We start from the raw sequence: 14,353 nt of genomic DNA, 5'->3' as shown, positions 1-14,353 counted from the left end.
AACCTATAAGATTCTGTGATTCTGTGAGTGGTCAAGGCAAACCAAATCATGACATTTTGCTATCATAACTAAACCAGTGTTTCCGTAACAGTCATCTCAATGTATGTCTTCCTTGCAATTCAGCAGAAACACAAAGATTAATGCTGAACCACCTCATGGACCCTCTCAGAAAAAAAGGAGAGCTATCCAGGGAGAGGCATCACTGAATCTCTTGTCCCTTCTAGTATGTTTCTGCACTTGTTTTCCATAAGGCAAAGAACTAAACTGTTTTGCTTGCACGCCCTACAAAACCACAACAGAAGCTCCTTTTCTTCTTAGATACTAATGGTGTTCTTAAATTTCATTTTCCATGTCATACTGACAGTTTTGACCTGAATCCCTGCTGCTCAGAAGTGAAGTAACACAGTAATTCTTAGACGTGAAAGAATTTATGATCCAGATAAGCCAAGGGAAAAACTGTTTCTGCTATGGCACATCAGATGCCTCCCTAGATTTAAAAAAAAAAAAAAAAAAAAAAAGTTTTCCTAAAAATTTGCAGTAAGTCCAGAAGAGAAAGAAAAGTCCTGCTACTGATAGATACTGTAAAATAATTTCTTATAAAAACACAAGAGAGCTATAGAAGAAAGTAGTATTTCTAAATGAAATCTATTAACTTTGCGCTTTGGGTAGTAGGCAATAGTTTATCATCTATAGAATATGAACACCATATGTTATCTTTCTGTGGGCATACAGATGGATGAAAGCATAAGACTTTTTTTTAAAACAACAACAACTTTTTGGGTCTTAATCACTGTTTTCTAAAACAAGAGTGTTTATACTGTTGAAGAAAATGTCACAACCTTTTCCTTTTGACTTCCGAAATAAAGATTATTTATTTTTAAATCTTACTTTCATGAGATGGAAATACCAAGACTTATTATACACCCACTTCCAATTAGTATATATAAAAATATTTGATGTAAAGTTTCCCAAGGAACATTTTCATACGACAAATAATACAGATAACTCCTACTAAGCTAACAAGCTATCCTCAAGTTGCCCTGAGAAAAAGTCTTCATTTTGAACGGTTTAACACAAACCATTTAGTCCCAGACATTATTACTACTATTTACAAATTCAGAGCTAATTTCTCTGCTTCTGCATCTTTTCTGATATTCACCTCTAGTTCCACACAATGATGTTCAAAATATATGGTAGGATTAGATAGCTCTAAGACCATCACAACATGCTGCAGTCCTATACAATACATTTGATTAAATTTTTGCCTGCAAAACATCAGAACTATAAAAGGTGTCTTACAAGGAAGAAGAAATGAAACCTTCAGCCGCAGATCTAAAACCCAGGTAGCACAGAGGACCGAAGCAAAACTCCATCCTACCTCTTGAAGCTGCAGTCGAACTTTGCTAATGGCTCTAATCCAATGGGCTCTTGCTGGAGGAAATGGTGGTGGCTCATTGTCACCATGGTAGCTTAAAGGCAAGAAACAGAAAAACACTGTGTGAAAAACACTCATCTGTAGCATTAAAGATTCAACGTTACACAGTGCAATCACAGCTTCAGCTCTGGAAGCTGAAGTAACCAACAGGCTCCGGTCAACACAGCCCTGCACATGCTCCAGGAAGTGAGAGGCTAAAGCAGAGATTTCTTTATACATAGGAACTGTCTTGGAAACTGATGAGCTGAAAGATACAAGCTAGGATACAATCAGCCCTAGGAGTTAAGATGATGTTGGTCAGAACATCAGGAAAGCAGTCCAAGATACCTGATCAAGCCAGTTCAACACATTGGTATCGTAACTGCACACACAAAGAGGCAGATAAAAGATTTTCCATCCCCATGCCTGTTGCAGGTCCTTCTAACCACTGCCTCTTCCTGCTCTAAAAAAGCTACTACTGCTAAAAATTCACAGTCCCTCTTCAGTGGAAACACTGGCAACAGGGCTCAGCTGTGTTTTTCCCCATTCACTGCACCTTTCTCACTCCACCCTTTCCTACAGCTTTTCAAGACCATACGCATCTAGCAGCAATGCTCCATCTCAGTGCCTCACAGCACATTTTACACTCCCTAACCTCATGATACAGTGGGCCTTTGGTTGCATTCCTTCTTTTGTATGTTGCTGAGGTGTAAATCACCAAAACAAACATCTTTCCCTGTCTGCAAAGCACCCCACACTGCTGACAGTATAAAAAAAAGCATAGCTGAGAGCAACACACATCCATGATACACATCTAGCACAGTTCCATGTATACTCCATGGATACAGGAAAGCATTGCCAGAGACTGGGGAGAAAGGGAGCCAGTGATGCAGAAGTATCCAAGTTAGATGCCTAAATTAGACTGAAATAGACTATGTGAATAACCTTCCCTGTGAACAAATATAGGCCAGCCATTCTGGGACAAGACTCCTGCTGCTCTGTAAGGAGAACAGGAAAGTGAGTCAGAGTTTAGAAAAAGTGTTAAACTGTTTTTAGTCTTGTTTTCCTTTTTTACTTCTTCAGTGTAAGGGTTGCCTACACAGGAACTGCTGTGGTTAATTCTCTCATATACGCAGTGACACCAGCTGTACCCTCCAAAGGGTACAGACACACAGACATCTTTCCATGGATCTAACTGAACCAGATGACAACAATCCCTCATACTTATGAAAGTATAACCATATCCACACCAGGGGCTGCAATGACTTGATTACCTCAAGGAAAAAAAGTCACTCCCAAAGTTAAGTAGTGAAATTTGAAAGTCCTGTAAAACCTGTACAAAACCCAGTGCATTACTCCCCCAAACGTAGCTGAAATACTTTTGAAGACTGTTTTCAATACTGCTGACAGCTTGGAAAGCCCAAGTGCAAGATGAAGAAAAGCTGCCACAGTGAGTCAGAGCAACATGTCTATTCATATTGTAATTCTACAACCTACAACTACATAAACACTAACTCTAATTGTGGTAGCCTACTATACAAGACAGGAACTAGTGCAGCTCTAACCATGACTACATGTAGCTGTTGGTTGCTCACACCTAAGCCCGATCACACATGAGCAATGGAAGCAGCTATCTTTGGGCCAGACTACATTCATCAAACCAGAAACAGAAAATACAGCAAATGAGCTTCAAGGCACTCTTTACATACATAGCAAACATAGTTTAAGCTTAGCCAATGTCTCATAAATAACTGGTCCTGCACATAAAGATGTTTCACAGATCAGCAACATCAAGTTAGTTGTTAGAAAAGGATGCAAGAACAATGTACATAATTTACCCCAGGAAATAGCAGAGAGGAATCCTCTTTGAATTAGTTGAAAAGAACTCAGTAATAGTTTCACCTACCTCACTTGGGCTCCTGCATCAACATCCTTGGGCTTCTCAAGTTCCAGAGGTAACTTAGCTGCAGAATGGTCTGCACGTTTCTCCTCTGTCTCGCAGACCTTCTCCTCCTCGCCTTTGCTGCGAGGCTCCTCTTGCTCCCTGAGCCATGCCTGACCATCCTTCTGGTAGCTGCTCGAACTGTGGTAGGAATGGTTTGACTCTCTTTCCTGGTGATCATCTTCTTGCTCAGAGCCATGGGCACTTTCATGGGAATGGTCCAGCTCACTTAGGTGAGAGCTTCCCTGGCTGACATTACAAGAGGAGCCATATCTACTACTGCCAGCAGGACTATGGGAGAATAAGAAAGTCCATCAGAAAAAAACAGTGGCTTGGAGAAATGCAAAGCAATCTGCACATCTAACAAACTGGGTGGGACACTAAATATTACTGAAAGACATGTTATGAAGTCATATTTAACTATTATGCTCCCTGAACTAGATTTAGACTTCTGAACCTCAAAACTTTGGTAGGCAGTAGAAATACTTCATACACAGCCTACCAATATATAGACCATATATGCCAATGGTCTTTCTTGCACTGACTACTTCTTCACCTTAAATCAGCTAGAAACTGCCAGTGAAGATATTTTAACCACCAGACAGGAATAAGAATGGAAACATAGCAATTCAGAGTGGAAGTGTTTCTGTCTTCTGTAGTTTCACTGCAGCTAAGGTCTTTACCATGACCATTTAAGCTGACTATTGTTAAGAAGTACAGCTAAAGTTAACTTTATTTTTGTACATATTACACATTTATGATAAAATGCATTGCAGTCAAGATTAAGGTTGTCAAGACTATCAACTTAAAACCTTTTACAAAAGGGAGGCCACATGTCTCACTCCAACAGAGCTTCTTCAAGAATTTCGTTTATATAAAAAAAACAATGCCACAGGGGCATGATCTCTGTGATTCAAGACACCACTTCCAGGACTGAATTCCTAGAATCCGCACACAAAATACAGTGGATGGAAATTTCTCATGCAGTCAGGAAAACTACAGCCAAGAATTAAGCAGCACTAATGTTTCTCTCACTTGCATACTTGGGACAATTTGAAGCCAGATAGGAAGTTTTGGAGTGCAGTGTTGCAACTGTTTGATCAGAGGCACAAGTTTCACTTATATCATGCAGAAATATAAGTTTAGCGAGTCTCTGTTTTGATTTTTGAGGGCAACTGTAACTTAACACATGCACAGGACTGAATACAGACTCATGAAATACCGATACCTTCCTTTAGTGGCTTTCCTAACTGCATGAAATAACCTTTGCACAGATTTTAGGAAGAGCAAGCATTAGAATACCTTCACTGATATCTCTGAAATTGTTTTAAAATATTAAATAATGTGAAATGAACCTAATTAGTTCTATAATATATCAGCGTAAGTTAAATTTCTCTCTAAAATTAAAAGCCTTTACCTTGCATTTTTAAAACAAAATGCTCATTCCTTCCAATACATTCCACCTACTATTACTTTTTTCTTAGCAAATACAAGATAATTATCACTAAACAAGAAAGCAAAGTGAATTGTATGCAGCAGAATTAATGCACAAAGAATATAACTTCTGAAAGGCTAATGAAATTAGCACTAAAAGCATCTCATTCAGTGGGGCACAGTATAAGAATATAGGAAATCCAATTACACTTACAGAAGAAAAGAGTGGAAAAAGGTGAGAAAATGGTCTAAGGGCTTTTACATTAACTAGTGACTGCAGTTTGCCACATCCTCTGTGACAGCTATCAGTAATACTACAAACACTCGACAACAAATAGGGGATGGGACTGCGCTACAAACATCAGACACCAATGCCAATATTTACTGCTGCAGTATTGCATTATAAATGGTCAAAAACTTGAAACCATTTATTATGCTTCATTTGTAACTAGCCTTTTCTCATTCAGTTGTTCCACGCTATTCAGATCTGCAGCCTGTGTGCTAGGATGAAGCATTGCTCCATTAGGAGCAGAATCAAGCTCAGTTCCTTTCAGTTCAGGCTCGTCTGGTGCATGCTCTTCTGCCTGGTCTTCTTTCTGCAGTTCACCTGAAATCACGTTCTGCTGATTTTCTGACTCTTTATCAAACTTCTCTCCCAGCTCTTTGTTGGATGTATCATCAACAGTGCTTGCACCAGATGGCTCTTCAGAAAGTTCATTGTCTACAGTGTCAGGCTGCTTTGAAGACAAGTTTACTTCTATATTTGCATCAGTCAGTTGATCTGAGACTGCAGATTTTGAGTTTTCATCTGAACTGACTGTTCCTAACACCTTGTCATCTGTTTTTGACAAAGCCTGTGGTGGTACATGTGGTTCCCTTTTGGCAGAGGTCTCCCTGTTGTCTTTTTGCCAGGGAAAGGAGAAATCTATCTTTTTCCCAAATACTGCTCCCTGGGCACTCTCTGGCTTACTCACCTTTTCTTCACTACCTCCTTCAAACAGAGTCGAAGAAAGTTTCTTAAAGCTGGACATGAGACCCTGATCTGCCCCTGCTTTATTAACAGAAGGTGGCTGCTGGGAGAAGAATGACCCAAATGGCTTTCCACTATCAGCAGATGACATAAAGCTGAATTTTGGCAAACTGGGCATGTTTGGTATTTCAAAGACCATTTTACTACTGCTTGCATCTGGAGGAATGTTATTAGGTTTACCCTGTTTCTTCAAGTCACATTTTGAAGCAATCCCTTCTGCAGGCACCTCATCAATTGCTAAATGCTTCTCCTGTTCAGCAGTTTGCTGTTCTATCTCACTTGTCTTCTCGTCATTCAGCTGGAGCAGATGAACACTGGGCTCATCAGCTGGAGCTGTGGGCTCTCCACCATCACTACCGATCATGTCCTGCTGATCAATACCATCAGTGGCCTGATCCCCTGTAACAGCAGGCTCTGATTCAAGTGTAGCACTCTCGTCCAATTGGGAAAGGTTTGTGTCTGCCTCAGTAGTTGGGGCTTCCACTTCCAGTTCAAGCCCATCAGAAGAGCCAGTCTGAAGGATGCCAACGGCTGCCTTGTCTGTAGGAGCAGCTTGTTCCTCTGTTACATGTGAAGACCCCATATCTAGTTGGCATGTATCTACATCAGTCTGGTCAGTGGCCTCAGCCTGCACTGTATCAACTGCATTACTGAAATCAGAGTGGCATGGCTTAGTATCTACCATCTCAGAGGGTTGTGTATCATTATGCAACTGCAGAACCTTGAGGGCTTGATTTTCACTAGAGACTGCTGTTTCTGGAGTCATCCTCAAAGGTTCCTCTTTACAGGTTTCTGAGTTCCTATTTTCCTCAGTTTCTATTATCACAGGAGACTCTTTTGCAGAGTTCTCTTCTGCTGGAACAGGCAATATATCCTCCTTCAGAGAGCTTGTGACATCTCTTTTAGACACTCTGGCTGCAGCTGTATTTTCTGTCTCCCTAGAATCTTTTGCTGGAACAGGCCCAGTGACATCTTTCACACTACTGCTTTGAGGTTTAGGGGTGGATTTTGGAGGCATCTCTTTTGGAGATTCTTTTGGACCTTCGAAGATGCTAAAGAGATCATTTGTGAAAGCTGGTGTTGGGCCACTTGGGAGGGATGAGAAACCAAAGAAAGAGGAGCTTTTCTTTTGTGCAGTAGGAGGTGCAGTAGCTTGAGGTCGGGAAAAGAAACCAGATAATGTTTTAGGCGTTTTCATTTTTGTTATGAAACTTGAAAACATTTCAGCTGAAGAATCCAGTACCGATTTATCACTCTCAGATTCCTTAGGTTTGTTTTGCAAATTAGATGCCTCTGGCATTTTAGAAGGAGAGTGTAGCTCTTGTGCCTGTTGTAACCTGTCACCAAGAGTTTGTTCGGGTAATTTATGTTCTGGCGACTCATGTTGTACATATACTTCTTCAGAGACTGCTTCATTTTTTACGTCACTCATAATATTTAAGTCATTTAGACTCTGGGAACTCATTTTATCATCTAAGGCTACGTTATAATCTTTATTTTCAGAATTTTCAGAAGCTTGTTCTTTTGAAGAATAAGGCTCGTCTTTATCAATAGGAAATGCAACACTGTCCATTTTCCTTGTGCCACCCAAAGCATCTTCTTCTGCCCCGAAGGAAATAGTCTGTTGGCCCTGAGAACCCTCCTGCACACTGGGAGTCTGAAGGCAAGGACCAGAAGCAGCTGAATTGGTTACTGCAGCATCATCGGTCTGTGGAAACTTCTCTAAGTCACTCCCTTCAGCTATCTCAGCAACACTTTCTACATTTTCCACTGCCAGCATTTCTGACTTATTTTCTGGGATTGTGAGGTTATTAGGCATTTGTTTGCCAGTCACTGCTGCAATAACATCATCCATTTCTTTTTTATTGTCTGCATCCCGTTGCCTGGCAGAACTGCTAATTTTGACACCAGAGTCAGTGGAAATATTTTGCTTCACACATGGCTTAGAGTTCACTGGTTTAGCTGCTTTTGTATTATTCTCCTGTCCTGAAGCAGTTTGTGGCTTTTCATCCAAAAAGGACGTCAAATTGAAGAAGCTAAAGCTAGTACTTCTTTGAGGTATGCTCTTCTCAGCAGTTGGACTGCTGGAGAAGAAGGAGGGCAGATGAAACAGCCCCTCTGCTTCTTGCTGCTTCCCACCAGCAGGAGCTGTAGCAGGTGCTGAAGGCTTTGGTTCGTCTGATCCAGTGAAGAAGGAGAATATGCTCCTACTGGCTGGCTGTGCTGGCTGTGATTTCAAAGCAGTGATATCAGAAAAGCTGAACGGCAAACTGAAACCTGACTCTTTAGGTGTCTGATCTGGCTTCGGTTTTGCCTGATTAACTGCACCTCCTAAACGATTTCCTCCTTGTTGCTTTGGTGTAACTGAGGGTACACCGCTTTGCTGCACAGCTGACTGACTCACCTGGCTTATTTTGGGACCTACACCCATTGGCTTCTGTGAAGTGTTTCCAGGAGGCACTTTTTTACTCTCAGGAGACTCCTGCTCAGCTTTTCTGCTTCTTTGTTCCCTTTCCACCTCAGGGCTAGGGGAGATCTGCGTGTGCATGCCTTCTCTTCTCGCCCCTTCCTTAGGGGTGGAGGACAGACTTGCCATGCTGGCACTCTCAAGACCTCCAGACTTCTCAGTTTGTTGTCTTGACTCAGCCACAGTTCTGCTATTAGTTTTTGGCAGAGTTGTAGTACCTGGGGTTGGTTGAGAAGACACAGCCTCCACTTTGAAGAGATCTCCAAGAGATCCAAATAATGATGAGATGCTGGAGGTTTCCTTCTGTTCTGGCTGTATCACCTTTTCTGGTTTATAACTTTGACTTTTTTCCAAATCTGGTGATGGCTGCGGTGCTTTGCTTACTTGTGTTTTAAAGAAGTCAAAAAATCCAGAAGCTTGGGTTTTGTTGGCAGTTGAGCTTGCAGGAGAATCTTCTCCAAGACTGAACAATTTCAGAGCACTTTTAAATAATGTCTCCTCAGGCTCAGTGGCTGTGCAGCTCTGATTTGGCGGTGACTGAGTGGGTTCATTAATACTTGCATGCCCTTCAAGACGCCTGGAAGCTGGTCTTGCTTTAACAGGTCTCTCTTCTCGTATGGGCCTGCCATCTGGAGCAGCTTGGCTCAGTTGAGAAGGAGATTTTGTTAATCCTGTTTTTTTAACATGGATGTTTTCATTCTGATTTAATTCTGGCTTTTCACTTCTAGCAGCCTCCAAATTAAGTTCTGATGAAGTATTTCTTCTTGGTTCTGATGTAACGGGAAAGTTTTGCCCTGCTCGTGCCTCATCTAATTTTCTGTCTGGTGCAAGTGATAAAACATCAGTTTTATTTTCAAATGACTTTAACTGTGTGTCTGTTTTCTTCAAGGCAGAATCTTCTGATGTCTCAGGGTCAGGACCTGAAGACTTTCCAATCAGTCCACCCAAAGCAGAAAATAAAGAGCTAACTTTGTTCACTGGTGTTTTCTTATCTTCCTCAGTCTTTTTTGCTTCTGTTACTCTTTCAGTAGATGCCACAGTTTCTTCAGCTTTAGGAGTAGATTGAAACAGATGGAAACCAAAGAATCCTGATGACCCACTCCCAGTAGTTGTCATGGGGACAGCCTTATCCACTTCCTTGGCGTGGCCTTCCTTACTCAGCGATTTATCAAAAGCCACTCTGGAATGTGTTCTGAGATCAAGGGTTAGTGGAGACTCCTCTGAATAATTCAGGATTTCCTTTTCAGGTCTAAAATCTACTTTGAGTTTTTGAAGTTTATAACCCGAGAAGTCTAACGGCTGCTCTCTCTGATAATAAATAGACTCTTCAAACATTTGTGAAAAAGTCTCCAAATTCATGTTCATTAGCTGATCACTCCTCTGCAAAGCTACTGACAAATCCAGAGGCTTATTTGTTGTATAATCATCTAAAGATTCTTCTTCAGCAAACCAAAACAGCTCATCTTCATTGCCAAGAGGGACTTTAAAACCACAAACAGCAATTGTGTTGTCTTCTAGCACAGCTCTTGGAACGGAATCCATCTGAAAATTATAATCCCAACAGTCTGGGTAGGAATACGTTTCAGGAGCACACACGTAGACATACTGTCCAGTGGGATCAGTGAGCAGTGAATACACATACTGGCTATCACTGTACATGTAGTATCCACAATCACCATCTTCTGATGGCCACCATACACCCTGCTCAAGCATCATTAGCCACTCCTGATACTCCTGGCTATAGGATGAGTACATAACGCTCTCATCCATACTTAAAGTCTCTTGGTCAATGAGAGTCCACATAGTTCCATCACAGCCAGAGGAGTAGCTTAAATCCATGGGCAACTCTTCCAATGAGTAGCTGCCATCTCTTTCAAATGGTGGAAAGTTACTATAACTTTCATTGAGAGAATTAGCAGTCCATGCATCATTTTCTTCTGAACAAACATCTTGAAACACTAACTGGTCAAATGACTCATATGACATCGCACTTAAATCTAAACTCTGTCCATCAAAATTGGCATTAGTCTGCCAATCCATCACATTTGCATTTCCATCCTTTTTACAGAGATTCACTACCATATCATCTTCAGGCCAGTCCAAGAACTGAGGGGGCAGAACAGAGTTCTGGTTCAACATGTAGTAAACTGGTACTGCTATTTCATGAGTGTCAGCCAGTTCCCCCACTTCATATTCCCATTCAAAGCTAGAATGGCTTCTTGTTTCCTGATAGGCTGAGTACTGCTCCGTAAGGTTATAGCTTTTATTAGTCAAATTGAGAAATTCATTTGATCCTCTGGCTAAGACAGTTGGAAGAACTCTAGATTCTGCATCCTGATATGGGATATGCCTACCATTTACAGGCTTTCCAGATAAATCCTGTACCTTGTCTTGAGGATTTAGAGCATCAGGGAACACAAGATGCCCACAGTGGGGAACATGGGGCTCAGCTGTTTTATTTACTCTTGCACTGGACAGGTGGGCAGTAGTTTTGGAAGATTCCATCATTTTCACATTATCCAGTTTCTCCTTTGGTTTGGGCAGGAGATTTTTTAAGAAGCTGGAAGCTTCCTGCTTTTCTACAGTGCTGCTTTGAGTGTCAGAAGCCATTCCTGAGTTGCTGGGTTTTGTCTCCGAGCTAGAATCCTCACCTCTATCAAAAAGCTTCATGAAGCCTAGAGGGTTTGTTTTCACCTTCTCTTGCTTACATTCAGATAAGTTTTCATTTGAAGCAAATTTAAATAAACCAGAAAATAATCCAGGAGAAGTGCTTTTCTGGCCATCACTCTCACTTTTAGCAGTTAAGTCTGGATTATTGGCTGTGTTTTCATTGGAAGAACTGCGAAGAAACCCAGAAAGAAAACCTGGTATGTGCTTCTTCTGCATATCATCTACACTTGCAGCTTCTGGCCCTCTGGCTGAAGAGACGGATTCAGCTGAGCTGTCATTTAAGTCTGGTGCATTTAGTCCTTCTCTTGCCAATCCTCCTTTTACATTTCTAGGTTCTTCCTGAGTACTCTTAGTTCTCTGCTGCTCTCCGGCAGCTTTAAAGGTAGCAGAGGCACTCTCCTGGTGTTTTTTTCTATTTACTTGGGCACTAGATAGGTTTTCTTTATTCATGTTTTTTGTTTGTTCAAGTTCCTCCTCATGGTGTGATAAATTTGGAACAGAGCCAGATTTTAATGAAATGGCATTTGCTGAATTACTGGTTTTGTCTTCAAGCAAAGAAATGCCACCAGAACTCTGATGACTTCTTTGGTCCTGTGAAGATGCTAGATTTTCTGTAGAAGAAAATTTAAATAATGAAGGAATAAAGCCTCCTTTCTCATTTGTGTGTTCCTGCTTTTCTGAAAAACCCAACCCACTGAAAAAAGGAATTTTCCCAGTGAAAGGAAACAAGTGTTCTTCATTTGATGAACTATTTTGTCTTACATCCTCCTCAGACTTATGGCCTTTAAAAAGCCTGGATGTACTTTCTTTCTGCCCTTGTTCTGCAGAAGGAAGCAACAGTTGACTGAAAGACTTTTTGAGTGGACTGAAAAAGCTTTCAGATGCTGTACCCTGATCTTGAGGCTGTGAATTAAATTCCACATTACCTCTGTTTTGCTTGTTTCCCAGTCCATGACCTGTAGTATGCTGATCCCCTAAGTGATTTGCAGGAGGCTGCTCCCTGGCAGTGGGCACACCCTCTTTGACAGTGGCAGCTGGCTGATTTGCAACGTGATGCAAATCTGACTGCTTCTGTGGCACATCCTGCTGCTTGGGAGCCAAGAGACCATCAAAATTGGCTTTCAGACTGAAGGAACTGACTGAGTTTGTGAGCCTGCCAAAGATTGAAGACACAGAAGTGCTATTTGTGTTCACCTCTGCCTCACTTCTAGTCTCACTCGGCCGTATCTCCGGAATAATGCTGCTGGTCCTGGCTGCTGGCTGTCCAGATGGGCTCTCGCTTCTGTTTGCCTCATCAGCTTTCACAGCATGGCTGTCCTCCTTGGTGTGCTCCTCTTTTATCACTTCTTGTTTTGGCACTTCCTTCTCAGAGAAGATCTTTAAAGGATTAAATATGCCTAGAACAGAATTCATAACCGAATGTTGGTTCTGCTGGCTGCTGGCAGTAGTTCCTTGCGATTGCTGGAGATGATGCGGTGCAGAAGCCTTACTGTCCATCTCAGTGGTTTCTGGCTTGTTGGAGTTTATGTTCTGGGCTCTTTTATCACCACTCACCTGAGACGGTAGCAAAGACTGAATGGAGAACTTGGTGTCAGCTTTATTATCTGCCGTCGTTCCAGGAGATGAACTTTCACTTTTGGACTTACTAGAAAATACATTTGAGATTCCACTTTCTGATGAGTTTCTGGTTTCTGTCTTCTCTGGAGTGGAAGAAACAAGCTTTTCAACAGAGGCTGTGAGCTGCTTTCTGCTTGACCCCACCTTTTCAGTGAAAGAGCTGAACAGGGAATTCACTGTATTCTTCACACCTGACAAGTCTGGGAGAGATTCAGATTTGGCCTTGGTACCCTCCTCTGCAGCAGGATGTTTGGTCTGTTCAGCCTTCTTGCCTTCTACTGAATTATCAGCATTATCCTGCTTCAGTGACATGCTCTCAACATTTTTTCTGGTCTCTGGCAATGTACCAAATTTGCTGATTTCTTCCTCCTTTTCAGCCAAGTATTCTGAAACTGATTCTACCAGACACTGAAGTTCATCCATCGTGTCTATGTACTCCTCACTGGGTTCTTCAACAGGAGACAGTGTTAAGTCTTGCATAGGATGACCATGCTTGCTCCCTTTAGTCTTGTGTTTCTTATCACAGCTAGCCTTTAACTGGGAGCCTAAATTTGCAGGGTAATTACCAGTGAAGTCTCTCAAATGGCTGATGTCAGAATCACACCATATTTGTGAAAGCGTAGCCAGTTCCTCCATTTCATCATCTGAAACAGGCGAGTACTGGTACTCATCAGAAGCACTACTGTCAAATTCCTCAAGGATATCCACAGGCACAAAAGTGTTATCTGGCATCCCCATGAGTTTCATGTCTTCACTATTACTGAGGTGAAGTGATCCCTCATGGTTCACTCCCTGCTTGTTGGGCAACTTGCCACTTTTAACCATTAAGCCATTTTTGTACGGACGCAGGATAGGATAAGCAGGTAACTGTTCCTTACTGTCAGAGCTACTGGTATATTTTCCAGTTCTATTATATACTGGGAAATCATCATTAGGTTCAGAACTAGTTGCCACATCATTGAAATAAACCGTCTTCTCCCCAGGAAACTGCAGACCTTCATTACTTTGCAGGCTTATTTGTTCACTCTCTTCAAAATTGTATCGCAGCTTCTTTTTCCGTCTCCTGTCTATTGTATCATATTCCTGAGGATACCTAGGGACATCTACAGACCCTGACTCCACACACACATTTTGGCAGCATCTTGATCTTTCACAGTGATTGAAATTTTCTCTTTTTGAGAGAGTTTGCATCTTTTTTATGTTTGTTTCCTGCCCACTTCTATTTTTATGACTCTTTTCTAAGAATTCCTCTATTAGCTGTTTTCCTAGCTCTTCATAGTTACTCTCCTGTTCTTCTTCTCCATCTTCAGAGTTAAATGGAATGATCCTGACTCTTTCATTTCTAGCTAGAGATCCTTGTCTAAGATGAGAAATAAAGGGGGCGGGAGGGAAAGGAAGAGAGGCAGCAAAGAAAACAGGAAGGTGAAAATAACAGTTTTAAAAAAGCTCTAGAAAGGACAGAAAAAATAGTAATGAAAAAACATGCATTAAATAAAGGAAAATTAAAATGAGAAACATCTAGAGATAACAAAACCGAAAACCTGCCAATCTACCACCATTACATTTCAATCAAATAGTCAAAAAAAGCAGCATGGGTTATGATATTCCACTAGTTACAGTTGCACAAAATTTAGAAATGCCTGTTTGAAGGAGAACAGCTTTTTGTGATCAAGTGAGGGCACACAGCCTTGGCTGTACCAGTACTTTGCTGTTACTTTTTTAGGCATGCTGAAAAAAGTCACTTATTACAGTAACAGGACTACTTTGAGATACAGTGCC

At 41.4% G+C, this 14,353-nt stretch overlaps 2 protein-coding genes across 2 annotated transcripts in view; one reads left to right on the top strand and one right to left on the bottom strand.

The window, feature by feature from the left end:
* PIGO (phosphatidylinositol glycan anchor biosynthesis class O) overlaps nt 1–14,353 on the top strand; it is a 500,143-nt gene that overhangs the window by 328,719 nt on the left and 157,071 nt on the right. The gene's annotated exons all lie outside the window — the stretch shown is intronic.
* UNC13B (unc-13 homolog B) overlaps nt 1–14,353 on the bottom strand; it is a 221,834-nt gene that overhangs the window by 135,757 nt on the left and 71,724 nt on the right. Inside the window, exons 9-11 of the mRNA XM_075488247.1 lie at nt 5,244–13,667; nt 3,321–3,647; nt 1,379–1,469 (exon numbers count right to left, since the gene is read on the bottom strand). Coding sequence (XP_075344362.1) covers nt 1,379–1,469; nt 3,321–3,647; nt 5,244–13,667 — 8,842 coding nt within the window. The remainder of the gene's footprint in view (nt 1–1,378; nt 1,470–3,320; nt 3,648–5,243; nt 13,668–14,353) is intronic.

This window comes from Mycteria americana, chromosome Z (assembly GCF_035582795.1).
Source record: "Mycteria americana isolate JAX WOST 10 ecotype Jacksonville Zoo and Gardens chromosome Z, USCA_MyAme_1.0, whole genome shotgun sequence".
NCBI lineage: Eukaryota > Metazoa > Chordata > Aves > Ciconiiformes > Ciconiidae > Mycteria > Mycteria americana.
This window is presented reverse-complemented; position numbering and strand designations above follow the sequence as displayed.